Source organism: Sturnus vulgaris, chromosome 6 (genome assembly GCF_052056855.1).
Source record: "Sturnus vulgaris isolate bStuVul1 chromosome 6, bStuVul1.hap1, whole genome shotgun sequence".
NCBI classification, from domain to species: domain Eukaryota; kingdom Metazoa; phylum Chordata; class Aves; order Passeriformes; family Sturnidae; genus Sturnus; species Sturnus vulgaris.
In genome coordinates, this window is record NC_142248.1 from 34187234 (window position 1) to 34206107 (window position 18874).

At 40.3% G+C, this 18874-nt stretch overlaps 1 protein-coding gene across 2 annotated transcripts in view; it reads right to left on the reverse strand.

The window, feature by feature from the left end:
* Nucleotides 1–18874, reverse strand: part of SYNE3 (spectrin repeat containing nuclear envelope family member 3) — a 64483-nt gene that overhangs the window by 18525 nt on the left and 27084 nt on the right. For both annotated transcript variants that reach the window (XM_088166185.1, XM_014884455.2), the window contains exons 5-17: nucleotides 15847–16008; nucleotides 14795–15139; nucleotides 13488–13624; nucleotides 11438–11585; nucleotides 10520–10702; nucleotides 10125–10268; nucleotides 9038–9172; nucleotides 7917–8078; nucleotides 7042–7205; nucleotides 6024–6147; nucleotides 5694–5849; nucleotides 4958–5110; nucleotides 3700–3738 (exon numbers count right to left, since the gene is read on the reverse strand). In XM_088166185.1, the coding sequence (XP_088022311.1) occupies nucleotides 3700–3738; nucleotides 4958–5110; nucleotides 5694–5849; nucleotides 6024–6147; nucleotides 7042–7205; nucleotides 7917–8078; nucleotides 9038–9172; nucleotides 10125–10268; nucleotides 10520–10702; nucleotides 11438–11585; nucleotides 13488–13624; nucleotides 14795–15139; nucleotides 15847–16008 (2052 nt within the window). The remainder of the gene's footprint in view (nucleotides 1–3699; nucleotides 3739–4957; nucleotides 5111–5693; nucleotides 5850–6023; nucleotides 6148–7041; nucleotides 7206–7916; nucleotides 8079–9037; nucleotides 9173–10124; nucleotides 10269–10519; nucleotides 10703–11437; nucleotides 11586–13487; nucleotides 13625–14794; nucleotides 15140–15846; nucleotides 16009–18874) is intronic.

Below are 18874 nucleotides of genomic sequence, written 5' to 3' on the forward strand. Positions count from 1 at the left end.
AAATAACAGCACACAGGCAGGGACTCTCACAGGTGCAGAAATATGAACAGAAGCTTGTGAGCCTGCTGGAAAAGGAAGGGGATGCTTCTACCTGGCTCAGCATACTTAACAGTGGGTCTGAGTTAGGAATGGACAGTCAGTTTTTTTCTGGAGGTGGGGGTTTTTTAGGGGTTTTTTGACTAAGTTTCCTCTGTGAGCAAACATCACTGTGGGGAGAAAATAAGTCAATCTGCTAATTTTTAATGCTAAGATGCCCTTCATCCCATGCTTGGGTCATGGTATAATCCCTAAAACAGGTAAGCACAGGCTTATAGAGTGATGAAAAAAAATAATGGAGAGATATTATCTTTATCTATAAAAGAGGTATTGAAAACTGAGGAGAAGAAAGCTTTTAATAAGTCTTTTTCATTTTACTAAGACTGTATAGAAGATTTCAAGTGGATAACACCTAGCAAAACTTAGGTAAATCAAATGGGCCACACACTTTCAATAGGGAGGCACCACTACCACAGGCACTAACACAGAATGCTGTGCTTTTCTGCCATGAGGAACTCCCATCATATCTGCACTTGGGCAGAGCAGGCCACATTACTGTTTTCTTCCTGGCAAGCTGTGGCAGCTCTTGCTTTGCAGTTTCCTGAATGACTGCATTAATTTGATTGACTCCAGATCAATGGTGTCTCTAAATAAGATTAAATTACATGTTCCTTCTGTCTGTATGTTACAGGAGATTACTCTTAGCAGAATCTCAAAGGAAGCAATTAGCTGACCACTGATGTAATGAATTCTAATTATTTTGTTTGTACAAACAATAAAGCCAGATTGTTTGTTTAGCAAGGAAGTGTAATTACTCTGAGCACCTGAGAAAATAAATCAAACAGTGCTACCTAGACCTGTAAGTAATGAGCCTTCGACTTCCTATTTATGCTAAGAATGCTCATGGAATATTTTCAGGTAGCTGAGAGCCAACCTTTGAAAGTAACATTTATCATAGTTATTATTGAGCACTTGCTTATGTTCTTGAGTGTGCTAGGTACCCTGCAGAAATATCCATCTACATTGGCTGTCACCGGCACCTGCTAAAAATTCACTGCAGCCAGTGCAATTTCCTGCAACTGTTTTTTGTTAATCAACAAGAAGTCGCTCACATCACAATCATTAGGCTGTTCTGCTCCTAAGGGCACCAGTGGCAGGGGCATATCCTCAGCAATGGATGAATGATCAGAAAAAAAGCACATTTCTATATATGGAGCAGGCTCTATTCTGCCCAACATTTGGCCATGTAGACTAGAAATGGAATAAAATCAGAAGGCAATCAAATGAGAATGGCTGCATCTGGGTCTTCTCCATGTTGATCTGCTGCTGCTGCAAAATATTCACAGCTCAAACAGGAGAGACAAGCAGAGTCACTGGGGACCTTGTGCTGCAAAAAGCAGAGATCACTCCAAAAATACCTCAGCTTCTGCCACTTCTGCTGATTTTGTGTAACTCAAGAGCAGGAGGGAGCTGACAAATTAGAGATAACCTGATCCTATTTTATGCAAACTCACTGGATGTTGCAAGCCCAGTGATGCAGCCATCTGCACTTCCTGCAGATACCAACTCCTGAGATCAGCCATTCTCTGCAAGGTAGTAGGCTTCCTTTACTATAGCTTTGAAAGATATTCATGCATACAAAAATATTTTGCTTAATTTTTCTTTAGTTTCTAGCCACATTTTAGGTGTTAAATCCGAATTTAAAGGAAACTGCATAGCTTAAAATTCTATTGCAGGCCAGCAGTTGGCCTGGTTTTCCTCTTTTCTTAGGCCAAACAGTGATACACCCAAAAGGGATCAATATTATTTTCTGTCTCTCTTAAGTGTTGCTCAAAAATCTTATGGCAACACTGTCTCACATCCTGATAAAACATGAATGAGAGAAAAAAAAAAAAAAGACACTTCTGCTTCCAGCACTTGGATTCTTGTTGTAGTGATACTGCTTAAATAGAGAATGAAAGCCCAGAGGTCAGTGAAATCACACTGAAGTGAGCAGGGTATAAGTTACAGCAACATCTGTACTGGCTGAAGGGAAACTGCAAATCACTTGTTAGTGCAATGGGAGCCATTTCCCTCATGCTTCTGAGGTACTTCAGTTCTTCAGTCCTTTGCACCCTGAGCTGTTTCTCTTTGTGTTCAGTAGCTATTAAAAACTCACAGAGTGGGTTTTTTTGTGCTCTTGCTGTAGGCATAATTGACAAATGTTTGCTGCCTGCTATTATGTTAAGCCAGTATCTTTGAAAATTAACTGGAGACTTCAGTATAATTTGGAGAATTTAAGGGTGAATAAATACCATGTACCCCAAGGCAGGTGAGGCAGATGAATTAAAAATGGCATCTAACTGTAGTGGAGACATGCTTATGCCTAAAGCTTTTGTTTTGTTTTTCCCTACAAACAACTTGACCCAACCAAACAACATGAAATCAGAAAATTTTTTGGTCAGTCTTCTGGAATATCCCTGTGAGCCTCTTCTAGGGAAAAGAAGCACTACTAAATGTTTGGCTGCCTCTACACCAAGTATTATGTTTTTCCAGCCTGAAAAATTCTGGTGACCTTACTGGATGAAACAATTAATGCTGAGCCAGACAGGCAAGAACAGAAAGTCTTTAGGGGTCTTCAGGAAGGCTGAACTGCAGCCAAAACTAAGGAGAAAAGTGTGAAAGTTGGTCAGTACTTTGCTGGATAAAAATATTGGAGCTGCTACTCCACATTTAAATATTAGAGGAATATCTCATCAGAATGAGGAAACTCTTGATTTCTGGCTATGCTTAAAGTGCATGGTACTGCACCCTTTAAATATCTTCTACAGAGATGTTGCAACAGGAGAAATCAAGGCTTTGATATACCTTAAAATGACTGTGTGATTATAATCCTGCAACACATTATTCATCCAATCTCCTTTGTGTTGGGTGAATAAGACCTTATTCTATTCCTTCTAAAAACAAATGGAAGTGAAATGACAGTACAAAGTAGAACAATGTCTATAAACAAAGCAAATTGTGACAAAATAATTTGTTGACTTTATGAAAATGGGATCAGAAGTGCTGCTTGGTTTAATAAGAAATTGGCAGTATTTTGTTTTCTTTTAGTTTCTCCTTATCTCCTGTACTGCTTCTGTTTCTTATGTCATCACTTCAAAAAGAAAATCCATTACAGGAGGAATTCTACTGCTTAGAATAAGGATTTAGTCTAATAGCATTAGATAAATCTCTTGACTTTCTCTGGCTTTCTACATTAGAAAGGAGGTGGGCTGATTGATCCAAAGTGGTTTTTTTCAGAAGTGTCTAAAGAATTAGAAGTCCCATTTTCAAAATTATTTTAGGCACTTAACCACTATATCTTTAAGAGAGAGATATTTTTGCTCTTCCTTAGTCTCTTTTGAAAAATGAATTAAATTCATATATCATGTAGTTATATAAAAACTGAGTTTCCCTCCTCTCCCAGGAGATATTTAGCTTCTAGAGATACAGTAAGCTTAGTTCAAGAGTAAAAACTCTAACATTTTTCCATTTTAAAATGTGGAGAAAATGAACAAATTCTGTAAGAGTGACACTTAATAAGCAAATTGATTTCAGGTATCTTTAGAAAAGTTTAAAATAATTTTCTACAAAATGTCTGGTCAAACATTTTTTCAACTTAATAATAATAAGAAACTGTCTTGCCTTTCTGAATCTGTCTGGTTCCTCCAAAGATCCAGCACTCTGTTTAAAAGTAAAAAAAAAAGAAAAGAAAAGAAAAATAAGCATGAAGTTAAGATCCCAGAGGAGCCTGTAAATGAGTATTCACCACACAGGGGATGTTTCTTTCAAACTCATGGTCACCTGGACAGAGTGAACCAGCAGGAGATTTTTTTAACGGGCTTTCTAACAACATTAAGCAGAAAGATGACATGGTTTTAGCTTCTTGACTACTTGGATCAGATGAGCAGTTCTCCCAGCAATAGCTTTGACTTTACTGACACCTATTGACTATGTTAATGCTTACAGAAGGTTTTGGTTAACAAAGCATGAGTCATTCCAACCAATAGCAAACACAGAAATATGCTCTTTATCAATAAAAGTCATGCTTAGTTTCCATGCATTTTAAAGGATCCATGTTCTAAATAAGCTTTGGATTTCAAGACAAGGTTTCCCAAGGCAGAAAATTTTAAAACTACTCAAATTTTAGGTGTTCTAGTTCAGATATCTTTGAAAGCACTGGTATAGAGAAAGTACCAAATGCAAACCTGTAAATTCTAATCCTTTGATTATGGTATCTTGAAGCTGCTCAGATGATGTGAGTAGTTAAGCTAGAAAAATATTAATTAATAATTATATATGTTTATGCTAAGAACATGGAAATATCTTTAGCATGCCCTGGAATATCTTATATATGATAATAAATTCTGCTATCCTTACCATGTCTTATATATAACAACTCAGTGACTTCTTTAATAATTTTGTTTTTGCATTAAAATGCCTCCTCTTAATTTCATGCCAAATCATTAGCATATAAAGACAGTTTCAAAAGGGATTAAGTCCTTCTTACTTTGAATCAGTTCAGACAGTGACTATTCTGTCTCATAGCAGGAGACACAAGTAATGAACAGTGAACACATTCTTACTGCAGGAACTGTCAGAATAAAACTATGGAGAATGTGTGAAGAAAGGGCAAAAAATAGAAATCCATGTGTGCAGAACCAGGCACATATCCAAAGTATTCACACACACACACAAACATCTCTCAGTTCCCAGCTGCATGCCTCTTTTCCATTTATTATTCAGGTTTGAGACTTCCATCTCAAGAAATATTTTGAGCATAGCCACTACTCTTATTTAAGCAGACACACATGTATCCTGTTGAAGTGAGACTAGCAATGTGTAGGAAGCTGAAAGAGCACTGGCAGAGCTCAGCAGCTGTGGACTGTGTGTTGTCACCTACCTCAGGTGAACTCAGGGACTCTCTCAGCTTAGATTTGTAGAGCATCCATCGGTAACGCAGGTCCTCCAGGTCTTCAGAGCTCCCAATGACAGGATGAAGATGAAGGAGGTCCTCAAAGAGATGCTGACCATGAGGCACACGAGACTGCAGCTCCTAAAGGCAAAGACAAGGGTCAGCAGCAATTCAGGAAGGCCCCACTTTTTAAATCAGCATTTGAAAAAATAGTGGTTATGCAATAGTATATTTATTTTTGTTACTGTGTTTTTGACCTGAAATGATATGGAACTCACCTGCAGGACTCCTGTAGCCTTGGATATTTCTGTGTTTAATTTCTAACAATCCAACAATCTAACAAATTGCCGTGGCATTTGAGTGATTTGATACTGACTTTAATCAGCTTCTTTTAATGAACACCTTTGCCATACCACACTGGAAATGCCCAGCCCAACAGCTAAATGCCAGGTGCCCCCTTCCCTTCCATTCTGGTTCTGGCAGACCTTTCTTAGTAGAAAAGATGAAATTTGTCCTAAATTCCTGAGCTTCATCTACTCTAGAGTCTCATAAAGCAGAGACCATAGTGTTTGAATTTTTCGTCTATTTGTTCTTGAGGAGAGTGGTGGGTTTTTGGTTGGTAGGTGGAGTGCTTTTGGGTTTTGTTGTTGTTTGGGTTTTTTTAATTCTGAAAGAATTCACACTTATTGCAATATTTTTCTCCATTCACCCCCTGAAAACTAACCTCAAGTTTGCTCTGGTGTGCCTTAATTTCCTCTGCAGAAGATGGAGTACCAGCAAGAATTTTGGTCAGTTTGGTGTTTTCTCCTCGTAGCCACTCTTCAAAGTCATGTAGGAGCTTCAAGTGGCTGCTTATACTTTGCCCTTCTCTCATCTTCTCCTGGGATACAGAACAATAGGAACAAAAAAACCCTTACTGTTATGTCAGACGTTTCCTCTGAAGGCCTGATTGTGAAATCTTAATCTCCAACATTGAAATCCACAATATCCCATGAAGACAATGAAATTTTCTTGTGAAGCTGATACGAAGGCAGACACAGAGTCCCCATCTCACCTGCTTATGGCTGGGATCGACATCAAAAAGGTGGAAAGCAGGTCTAGACATCCATCTGCTGTCCACAAATGCTCCTTTCTTCTTGTCACCCTCTGGTCTGTTTAACTGCCACTTTTTGAGGAGGCTTGAAAACACAAAACCAGAGATATCAGTGCAGTGGACATCCATATTTTGACTGGGGCTATGGGAGACAGCTCTGGAGAAACAGCACTATTGATGTTATTATTGTATCACTATTAATACTAATAACCCTATTAATATTGAAGTTATTCCCTACTGGAGTGTCTCACAGCTGCACCAGGACTCTAACTCTGACATTTCCAAGTGTTTTGTTTTCTTTTATTCAGGGGACTAAAAATGTTACCTTGGCAATATACCTTTATTTCTGGTTACAGGAGGCAGTACAATCAAACCTTCCTCGATTTTGTAATTTAATGTCAGAATAGGCACAAAAATTATGTATGAATACAATCATATATGCAGCACATCATTAAATATTAATACAGACTAGCAAATATGAGCAGGATTTCAACACTATACAGGGGAGGCAAAATAAATTAAGTCTTCATTTCCCGGCTAAAGAAAAGGTTTTTAGCTCCGCTTATACTTCCGTGGGTTTGCAAAAGGCACAAAGCCCATTTCAGATACATCCTCCTTGGAGGTATCTTCAAAGAGAACAGGAAAATGAGACAGAACAGCATAAGTAACCCAGTCTATGCGAAATTTCCTCTGACACAAACTGGCAGTACAAGAGTGAGCCAGGTCATATAACACTGCCTACTCTGACTCGAGGTAAAGGAAGACTCACAGACACTGAGGTTCACATAGTCTTAAAAAAGTTTTCTTAAAAGTAGCGATTTTCAGTTTACAAACAAATAAAATCCCATTTTGCTTCTAGCATTATGGTATGGTTGCTCACTTTCACAGCACAGAGCATAAAGCCTCAAGTGTGTCTGCTCTTATTGCAGTAAAGAGAATCCTGCTGAAGGGACACGAGGAAGACCTACATGACACTTACCCAGTTGCCATCTCCTTCAGTGATTTCCACGACTCTTTCAGCTGATCCAGCTCTGCCTGCACATGGGCAGTCTCCTCTGGGGAAGAATTCTCCATGACCAGCTGGCCATGAGCTTCCACAAGGTGCAGCTGGATCTCCTTATCTGGAAACTCAGCTAGCAGTCTCTGAAATGCAAAGCCCTGACAATTACTCCAAGGTATCCTGGCTAAAGCAGAGGCTATGTCAGACTGAGGGCCATGTTCCATCTAGGACTATGCTGGTTTTGTTGGCACTAGCTAGAACATATCTAGCAGGAAAAAAATATGCTATGGATTCTTCCAAAGAACCAACAGGTCAAAGAGCTGATGGGAAGACTTTGAGGATGCAAGCTGTCAACACACCCCCTTCTGTAGCATTCCCATGGAAGATTTTGGTCTCCCATACGAAGGCAACAGCTGCCAGCTGCACTATCCTACTAGAGTGAATTTAGCATGCAAAGTACTGCTACCCAGGGAAAAGCTGGCAGCTTTGGAACTGCTCAGTTCAACAAGTAGAAGGCCAGCTAAAATGGCAGGAATATTCAATATATTGATGAGTACACACAGGCAAAGGTAAGTATTGTTCAGAGAGATCACCCTGACAGGAACGGACCACCTATCCTTGGATAATACTTTATCCATCTCTACACTTCTTACTCATTTTCACTGCTCTTGTCTGTTACATGGCCCTACATCCCACAGCACAGCAGAGAGGGAACAGCAACCAACAGTTACTGAAGGAGAAACACACATCATTACTCTCCTGAATCAGGAACTCCTCACTAGAAACCCCCACTCTTAATGTCTGAATGCTGCAAAGTGAATAATTAACATTTTAAAATAAGATGCTTTTCTCACCTCCAGGTCTTCCAGCCTGCCCTCTATGTTCTGCTCTCCATCAACATCCTGGCAGGAGTCAATCTTCTCCCTGGTTATTGAGATCCACTGCTGGAGATCAGACAGTTTGTCATTATATGCCCAATGCTTCTGAACATGGTCTTCACTCTGCTGTATCATCACCTACAAATGATAAAAGTATGTCAGCAACCAAAGACAGACAAAAAGCACTTTCTTTACTGGCTCTAACACTATGATAGGCACAGAACCTCATGGGCAAAAAGGGAAAAAAGCAGCTATTAATGAGAGACACAAAACCTATCCTTTTAGCCTCAGTGGTGTGGAAAACATCTCCAAGCTCCTGCAGGCCTGAATTCAACCACACGGGGGGGTATTAAGAACTGGAATAACTCCCTTACTTCTCAGCTGAAAGGGAATAGAGAATATACATGTCTGGGGTTTTTGTACCCCAGTTAATATTAAACATATCTTACACTCCCTGAATCAGAAATTACTGTACAGACTTGTTTGGAAAAAGTTCAGTTCAGAGATAAATGGGATGATTGAGATTGAAACTAGAATTCTACAGGGCATATTCAGGTAACACTTTAACACACGTAATTGTATAGTGAGCTACACAGATAAAGTAACTTTATGAACTCTCTGTCTGAAATTGCTCTGGAGGTTATATTATAGGTTATATATATATGTTTGCAAGCTACAAAATGCCTCAGGAAAAAGCAATCGCAGCACTTTTCTCTCATTAACTTTTAGGTCACAAAGCCATAAAAACCACAAACACTTTGGTACAAACCCCCTCTCCTGTAATCTGTGAGGTGCAATCACCACCATGATAATATGAGTTCTTTTCGTTAGAAATCTCAGGCCCACTCCAAAAATAGTTTATACAGACATAAAATCTGTGTGGATGGCATCCTATCCCCAAGGGAAATCACATTAGAGATAATAAGAGAATCCTGGAAGAGTTATCAAAGTCATAAGAATTCAGTGCCTTCTTCCCCGGAAATGAAAATATCTGTCCCTCAAAGCATGTAATGTCATATGCACACAGATTTTTTTAAATGTTTTTAAATAGAAGCAACTGACAACTCCCCAGGTAACTAAAAATTTCTTTATGTTACCTCCAGTGATCTCTTCAGGGCCTGAGAGTCAGATGAAAGTTGGTTCATTTCATGCCTGTGAGTGGTATTTGACTGAACAAGCTTCTCTACCTCCTCCATGTGAATTGCAAGCTCTGCCAAGTCATCTTGGATCATCTGCAGAGGAAAAGACAGACTCCATATATGTAGTGTGCTAGGTATGGCATGGACTTTCACAAAACATACACCAAAGGTAGCTTCATTTGACAGTGTGAGGACAAAAAAACTCAGCAATAACCACTGTCATTAAGAAAACGAATTGTTTCAATGCCTCGAAGTAAATGTTTCTGAAAAAAATAGTTGGATGTCCTTTACATGTTACCAGGAGACAACAAAGAAGATAAGCTGCTGGGAAATGCCAAAGGAGCCATAGTCTAACCAGCAAAGAACTGTGGTGATAACACCCCTGTGGTCACCAAGGATGAAGTGCCACAGTACAGCTGAACCATAGCTCACCATGGCATAGTCACATCCCCTCTACATTCTCTTCCTGCTCTCTTCTCCCCTCTCCCAGCTATGTAAGCCCACTGTATACCTTGAACAGACTCTACTGCATGTTGGACCCTTTGCTGAACCAGTTCAAAGCACTAACCAAAAAATTATCATCTCTTTCTGGCTTTTTTTTCTCTGATCTTGGACAGCTGAATCAGCCCGAGGAGTAAATCCAGCATGTGTCACAGCTAAGTGACAAGGTAAAGAGCAGAAAGAGGAGGATAAAAAGGGAAGTGGAACAGTGGAAACTCTTTTGAGGAAGTTAACCTGAACTAATCTATCTTGTGCAGTTTCACTGCCAGCAGAAAGTGCCAGGATACATTTTCTTTAACAATTAAACTAGTCCAAGAAGGTGTACCACCAACAGCTTCCAGCTGCTTCTTCCTTCCCTAAAGCTCAGTTTGCCAGTGCTTCATCTGCACTGCTTTAATTTCATTCACTCATGCTATAAACTGGACCAAATGAAATTATCTAACACACAATCGAGGAGAAAGGTATTGAATTCCCAATGCTTATATGAGCAAACAGGAACCACAGTTAGCTGAGGATAACATGGCCTAACAACACTGTAATGTACCTGGAGTCTCTGGAGTTGTGTCTTTTTACCCAAGAGGTCAGGCCGTGGTTCCTTCTCCAGATCTAATTTGGCTTTGATGGCAGATAATTTCTTCTGCAATGGTGCAAAACCAGCATCAAAGTTCTTATGTTGCAATATCAAATTCTAGATGGAGAAATAAGAAAACAGGTCCAACATTCAACACATACCCCTTGGCATTATCTTTTGCCAATATCTGCTTCATATTCAGAACAAACACGGAGCTACACTATGCAACAGACCACAAATTTATTTGAATATTTGATCAACCTAGAAAAAGGAATTATAATATATTTATATGTGTAAAACTGGCTTAGTAAAGACTTGATCTTTGTCTTTATCACAGGAAAAGACAGTATATGAGTTTTGTAGTTCACCTGGAGTTTGCTCTTGCTTTGCAGCAGACTTTTGTGTAGAATTTCTCTCTCCTTTGAAGCTTCAGCTACTTCTTGAAGGAAAGACTCTGCTTTTTCCTCACCAAGGACATTGTTTAGCAAATCTTTCTTTAGCTGTAATGTCATTAACTTCTCTTTGAACTGGGAGCTTTCAGCTAGAGCAGCCTGAAAGAGAAAGTTCTTCCAGTGAGATCATACAAAAAAAAAAAAAAAATCATATAACCATTTTATTCTCAGACAAGTCACACAACCAAAGCAGTATGTCAAAGTCAGGTAAAAACAACATGCTGGGCCAACAAGGGGTAACAGAAGGTACCTGGACAGTGCTCAGTTAAAGGAAAAAAAATCTTCCTGATAATGTTAGAGGCACCAGGGCTGTATCCATTTTGTGAACAGAAAGAGAGGGAAGCTGTACTGTGGAAAGAGTTGTCTGTGCAGAGGAGAAGTCTAAACAACTAACAGAAAGGACAGCTTGAATGCTCATCCTGAGGATAAATTCCATCCCTGTTCACAGACACATTTAGTCTGGAGATCACAGGGATTGCAAAGTACAAACACACCTTGCTGGTGCACAAGCACAGATTGTGCATTTTAATCCCACGTCTCTATCACCACATAATTCTTTAACAGAGTCCACAAACTTTCCATCCAGGGAGATCAGGGCTAATGCTAAACAATATTATCATAATTGTTAAAAGATTTTCAGCACTTTATGCAGCTTACTTAGCTGACAACTCCAGTTAATTAAATGGAGGGTAGAAAATAAGACAATGTGCTACAGCTGGACCTAAGTAAAGACCTCCATCCCTACTGTGGGTTTTCCAGTTGCTGCTGCCTGGCAGCTGTGTGAAGGCTTGGTTAAACCCACATTTCTGAACCTAACAACAACAGCTTTGCTACCTCAATGTGAGCCAGTTCTGGCTCTGGAGTCTCCAGGAGCATCTGGACCGATGGCTTCCACTGCTCAAAACTTTGCAGGGGATTTTGGATCAGTCTTCTCAGTTGGGTTTCTGTATCAGTGCTCATTTTAGAAGTCTTGCCTCTAACACTGTAAGGATAAAGTGACAACCAAGAGAAGGATTATGAAGAAATCCAAGCCCAAACATTCTATTCTTCAAGGCATGAATTAACACAATACTTGGGTGTAAACCACATGTAACACAAAAGCCTCAGTCTGTTTTACTGCCTGAGCCTGGTGTTGCATACCAGCAGCTGCTCTGTCAGTCAGAGACATCTGACAAAACCTTATTTAGATGCTGTAGAACACATTTGTCTTTTGTGCAACTGTGTATCAGGAGCTACTTTGCTTTTCTCGTAGCCAGCAGCCCCCCCTTGTATGCGATCTTTCTTGGCTGCTGTCACCAGTGTGATTTAACAAATCATATAATCAGAGCAGTCTCACTGACTGATGGGAGGAACAAGTCAAGAGTGTCTAGAATGTAACTGCAGTTGCCTGTAAAAAACTATGTTTTATTTCTTTAAAAAATTACATTAAAAAGTCTTTGATAACCATATGTTAACAAAAAAAGTGAAAAATACATTTTTATTTCAGATACAATTCTTTTATATTTTGCAGAACCACTTGAATTTATATTAGTGCATAGAGCTGATTCTGACAAAAGCCTTCTATTTATGTATATGTATCCACATACATACACAGCTGTATTATTGGGGAAAAAAATTTTAATCAGCACACCTTCAATGAATATCCAGGCTTCTCTTAAAAAGTCTTATCCCAAACACAGCCGAGTGACAAGGCCCAGCAGTGACACAACCCATGTAGCTGCCTCCTGTTCTTCTCAGCTTGTCTGACCTCCCACTTTGCAGAATCCTGCCTGACATGGCAAAATGCAGCCCAAACTTTATATTCACAGGGGAACAGTATCTTGCAAACTCACAAGACAGGCAGGTGAGAGCAATGCCAATCAGGATCAATATTGCCTTTCTACACAAACAGAAACAACCTTACCTGTGTCACTGGGCCACGACAGGGCTAAACAAAGGCAAGTTTGCAGAAGCCAAAAGCTCCACAAATAGAAAGTTCTGACTTGACACGTCCTCTGCCATTTGCTCTGCTGCCCCTGCCAGGCTCAGTGAGAAGCTGCCAGACTTCCCAAAGAAGCTGTGGAGAGAAGCTGGCAAAGGAGCAGCTGCCATTTTCTACTCAGAGCAAGTTCCCTGCCTTCTTTGCTCCTCTTTCAGCATTGTTTACTTGCTAGTTTTAAAGCTGAAATCCTTTCCCACAATGACCTTTTAGCAGGACAGCATACTGTGCACAGAGGGAAATAAGCTGGGATACAGGAAAAGAACTGACCTTCTTTTTTCCCTTAAAAAAATGATCCTTTCTTCTAGTTAGCAAAATTTGCTGCAGCTTCTTTACTTCCTGATTCCAGGCAGCCTGGAAACGGAAACACTGAAGTCTGGGAGAGGCTAAACTTTCAGAGTTTCCAACCCAAGGCAAGTTGAAAACAGGAACATGCACACAAGCTGCCAGGAGAAGGGGAATAAACTCTGCCAAGTAATTGCTAAGGCTGGTGAGTCACTGCAACAAACCCAACAAGGGAGGGCCATAATTCTTCTGGACCATTTACTACCACAGCTCCTGTCCTGATTTTCTAGTTGCTGGCATGAAAGGCAAGCAAAATACATAAATTATTATTAGAAAATGTTAATTAGATCAAATTAGCTGCCAACAATCTAATTTTCTTCAAACCATACACAACATTAATGATGTAAAATCATTGCTTGAAAATGACCAGGAGCCTCTAGCTCCTAGCAAATGGCTAAAATTACAGCCTTACTGAAACACAGAGGCAGATGTAATTAGCAAAAGCTTCTTTTTCTACCCATCACCTACAATTGGATGGCACATTACTTTTTTGTTAAGCCCCTGACAATCCCTCAGAGAAGATTCCCCCCACCTGCCCACCATTATCAGACTTCCCAGTACCTTTGATACTGGTGTATTACAGAGACAACACTCTCAGCATGTGGCTGCACATCTTGGGAAAACCGTAGCAGATCCTTAAGCTGAGCCTTCAGCCTCTCAATCTTTGACTCTTCTGCAGCCAGAGCTGCTCTTGTTGCCTTAATTATAAAAATAATTAACAGATCACACCTTATGTAGCGTCTGGCATATGAAGTGAAGAAGTAAGGCTGTGTCTCAGGGTATGCACAAATCCCCTTTCAGTGGCTCTTTTCTTGGTTATAAGGAATATAGTCTTTGCCAAAGCAGAGAACATTTTCAGCAAGTTTTTCTCCAGCAGGCTCTCCCTCCTCCCCTCACACTGCCCAGCCTCTGCATCTGATCTGCAGGGCTCACTGTTTGAACAGAGTGAATCACAAACAGGCCTGGTTTCACATCACTGATTGCAATATATAACATGAGCTGCATTTTTGGAGCATTTTTGCATTTTTTCTTCACAGCATCTGCTTGCCTGAACAGATCTTTCTCAGAGACTCACATACAGAAAATGTTAATTCTAGGGTGACTCAGGGAAACAAAAACAACTAAAACCCATGCAAATGTAGCTGGATTGAACCAGTCTAAATTTTTTGGATCCCTTTTGCATATGCTTTTCCCAGTTAGTCCTGCATAGCTCTAGACATACAAACAGCAATGAAAAGCATTTTTTGAAAGTAGCAAAACCAGCCCTTGAGAGGAAACGTGTAGTAAAGATTCTTATCTACTTAATGTGTAACAAACTTTTTGCACTCATTTTTGCAGCAGATTGGTTTTGGTGTAAATACTGGATTGTTACAATCTTGGGACTTCTTAGTACTGATGATGTGTCTGCAAGTAAAGGAACAGAGGTACCTGTCTTACAGAGATGAAGGGTACTATATAGCAACAGTCTTACCAAGCACCTCAGAAATATGTGTCTTTGTGTCTGTGAATGCACTTGTGTCTGTGTATTTATATATACAGTGAGACATTAATTTCCTGCTTCTTGTTAAGTGAAGCTAATAGTGTTATTTGCTCTGTGTTGTGCTCTTTTTGCATATAATCCCTTTGAACTCTAGGCACAAACTCCAGCACATCCTCCAACCCTGCTCCTTCTGTGCAGCGTAAGATGAAGGTTGGGGCAGTTGATTCCATTGCTGGCACTCACATTTTCCTCAGTGTGCCTCACACACACTCATACTCTTTCCTTATCATCTCTAACCAATGGGACAGGCACAACATCTGTTGGATGTTACTATGCACGTTCAGTCTATGGCTGCACTTGGTCCTCCACATGAAGTGTAACAACTTACATTGCATTTTTTCCAAAGAGTTACAAACTCATCTTCAGTCTTTTCCCCTTCCCCAGGGTCCAGATCATTTTCCAGTCTCTGTAGATCTTTTCTCAGCTTCTGGATGTCTGCTTCTAATTGTCTGACTTGGGACTCATAGGCACTTTCAGACTGTTGGATTTTGAGCAATCTCTCCTCCTCCTGACTGCTCAGCAGTTTCAACTTCTCTAAGGCTTTTCTTAGCTCTTCAAGTTCATCCTTCAGTCTTGCAGATCCAAGTGGAGAGGTATTCTGAATCACCTCTGCACACTGACTTTCAAGGTGCTTCCATTTTTTTCCACCACTCCTAATGTCTTTGGCAATTTCCTGCAAAAAAAAGTTAAATAAAGATTATCTGCAGGAATGGGAAACTGGGGAAAAAGCTGAAATCAGTAGGAAAAGAGACCACTTCTGATCTTTGGTTTTCACTTCTTATTTCAAAATGTCTTTTTTTTTAAGTGACCAGAATCCAGGGTTAGTCATCTGACTGCCTTATGAATAATACTAATTGCCATTGATTCTGAAAATATTGGTTTTCATTAACGTTTATCACCCGAGATCCTTGACAGAGAACAGGAGCTGCAGGCACTAGACATATCTTAATAGTTGGATCTCAGAGCTTTTAAGCTGAACATTAAAAGCACTGGCACCTAAAAAAAGTATATTGTTCTCAAAACTGGTATTTTTATCACCAGCTCTAAACTCTCAAAAACTGTGAACCTTCAGGGTCTTTTTGGATCATGTTTACTAAATCTGATTAATAAACAAGATTCTCGAAGAATCACAAAATCCTTGGAGATGAGGCTTTAAGAAAAACAAATCAGACCAGTTTGTGACTCATACTGGAAGAACCATATATACAAACAGTTTCAGGACCTCATACAACTCATCTGCCCTAGCCCATGCTAAAATCACCATCTATTTTGTAAGTTTTATTCCTTTCTCAAGGATACCCTTATGCAGTTTGAGCAACACATATGGGCATGAAAAACACACAATCCTAACTCTTTGTTAGAGCTATATTGTTCAAGGACCTTCAGTGCCTTTAGCTTGTCCTCTGCTGAAGACTTGGTTTTTTCTCCAATGCAGCAGTTTAATCTCTCTGTGACACCATTCAGCCACGATTGAAACTGGTTGACATTGGTGCTGTAGTGCTCATGTTCCTTGGTTATGGTTTCAAGCAGTTTCACTCTGTTCTGTAACAAGAGACATCAGAAGTGGTGAGGACTGTGCTTATCTGGCTCTTTTTCCTTTACATTGTAACCCAGAATTTATAAACAAGACTCCTTTTTCACTAGCCCTGATAACACTTGGCCTCCACAGGAATTCAAAGTTTACCTTGAGAAACAGAACACAAAAGTACACAAAGGCTTGCTCCTGTCTGGATTTTGCTGCAGGCTCTCAGTGTCTAAGTCCCCAAGAAGACAAACTGCAAAGCCCTGTCAGGTGAATTTCTGGCTTTCCAAACCCTTCTACTCTCTCATTAGAAAAAGAAAAGAGACAGAAGTTTGTTTCTGATTTTCACTTTGAGAGACAAGCAGTTATGTTCCTCTTGTGGGTTAAAAGTAAAAACAAGCACATCTTCTTTATCTCTCAAAATGAAAAGAGAATGCAATAGAAGCATGAAAATTGTTTTAAATTGTTCATTATTTAAACGGACTGCATGGAAAATGACCATCACTTTCAATTGTGTAGTCCAGGCACTTTTACACTTACTTAGCAGGTCACAAACTATTCTGTGGTGGTATCACAGACTCCGGAAGCAAATTCAAGCCAATGGAAAGCAGGCTTCATTTTTCAAGTTACTGCCTGTGCACCCTATAACCAACAGTCCCTGAATTATCAAGGACCCGCACACCATGAGTTGGTGCCTGCTGATCCAGTCTGGCACTCCTCACAAGTCAGAGTCACATTTGTTCAGACTAGCCTTGTTTGCCAGCCCAAGTTCAGGCCTTGTTGATTTTGACACAAGCCACCTGTTCTGTTGTTTCACTAGTATAATATTCAACCAAAGTATTACCTCCTGCAAAACCAGACTGATTTTTTCTTGCCCTTCTCCAGTTGGCATGGAGAGCGACTGAAGAACACTGTGGTTACATTAGATTAAAAAAAAAAAAAAATTCCTTGTGCAATCCATTTAGTGCTTGCAGCATCCTTGAAAACACCCTTTCCTCTCACAGACAATGGGCCAAGTTTCATTTTGTGTAATACAGGACACATCACTGGCCACTGAGTAGCTGGCCACCCTCCATGGTGGGTAGAGCTGCAAAGTCCCCTTTGCATTTCCCTTGTGCCTGTGAGGCTCTGGACAGGTCCCACACCTGCCAGCCTGCCCGAGGTGACAGTGAGCCATCTCCAATGTGTCAGCCTGTTCTCCAGCCAGGCCAACAGGGATCCCCCATGTGCTGGGGGTGGCAGTCCCTCTGGGACTTTGTCCTTCACCTTTGGGACAGGTTATGCCCATGGTGCACTACAAAGTCACAAGCAGAACACCACCAGTCTGTTTTTCACACTGCCACGTCAGTCTCTGCTGACTTTTGCAAACCCTGAGTGACTCCCCTCAAGTTAGTCGACTTGCTGTGGGACAAAAGAGGGACAGCTAAGGGACAGCTGTTTCCCATGAAGGATGAAATGCTGCCCATTTATTAGAGCATGACCTTTAATAGCACCAGCCATACACAGGTTTGGATGAAACCAAAAGGTAGAATTATAACTGCAGAATTCTGTGGCCAAGATGTATCCAGTAGAACACCTCATTTGCTAAATCCCTGTGTATAAATTCTCAAATCTTTAGAGGCTAAACAATTCATGCTTTGATCTCAGGTCAAGGACCTGAAGAAGACAACCTTATAGCAGTGTAAAAGGGCCACACATCAAAGTGAACCAAGTCAGGCCAAGCTTATTGACTCCAAGGAATTAGATTTATTTGTTTTACTGGCAGAAGCTCCAAAAATCAGAATAACAAAGCAGAGATGTTACTCAAAAATCTTAGGCTGATATACAGGAATTCAAAAGGAGGTCAAAACAACCTAGCCTTAGCCAACTAAAACAAAGGAATAAACAGTTTGGGTGCACTGCTGGTCTCTGAGGTCAAGAAATAGATGCCATGGATCTGGGCAGACTGTGCTAGTTGTCAGACAAAAGGCTTACAAAGAGCTGGCTGAGCCCTCCCCCCACAAAAGGTTAAGCAGGAAAACTTCCAATGATGAAAAATAAGGTATCACTTGCTCCTGTTAGGTTAGCTGTTTGGGGAGCAGCACAGTGTGAAATTCAACATCCACATGGACTAGGCCAAGGTGAGGAGACATGAAACAAGGACATGGCCCTGCAAAGAGTAAGAGCACAGACAGGAAGAGAATGGGTTTGCCACGGGCTGCAGAGAAAGGGATGTGGACAGAGGCTTAGGAAGCCCTCTCCCCTAAGCTCCCTTCACAGTCAGTGAAGGCAAATGAGCTTCCTCTGGAAGGCAACCTAGAGCACATAAAGGAAGTTCCTACTTTAAATCCCTCTGTAGTGTCTCAAGGAGAGCACAGAAAGCTCCTCTAGCCCTTCCTGGTGCTTTTAGTCTTGTTGTCCTTGGGGTACCTTAGCAAACTATTCTAAGTATCTAGGTTTCTGTTAACAGAGACAACATGGACTGAAACTAATTTGATGTGCTCAGAAGTATTTGATATACTTCCTAAATATCAACATTATGTATATCATAATTTTTCTTACTATCTTAAATAGTCATTTATGCTAAAACACAAAACCATTTACCTCTGCATGTATTTAATTTCCTGGGCAAGGGAAAGCATGTAGGAAATGGCTGCCACATCTAAAAATATTCCTGTCAATGTAATTAAAGGATATGCTTTTAAAATTTGGGAATGTTAAAGACACATGTTAGCACTAAGAGAAAAAAAAGCAAACCCTCCCACCATTTGCTCATACCAGAGAAGCAATATCACAGGCAAACCATTTAAGAAACACTGTCCAAGAGCCTGCCTTCTGATAGAGCTGGACAACTGCACAGGGTCTAAAATTGCTCTTCAAACACCAGTGTAATCTGCAAACACCAGC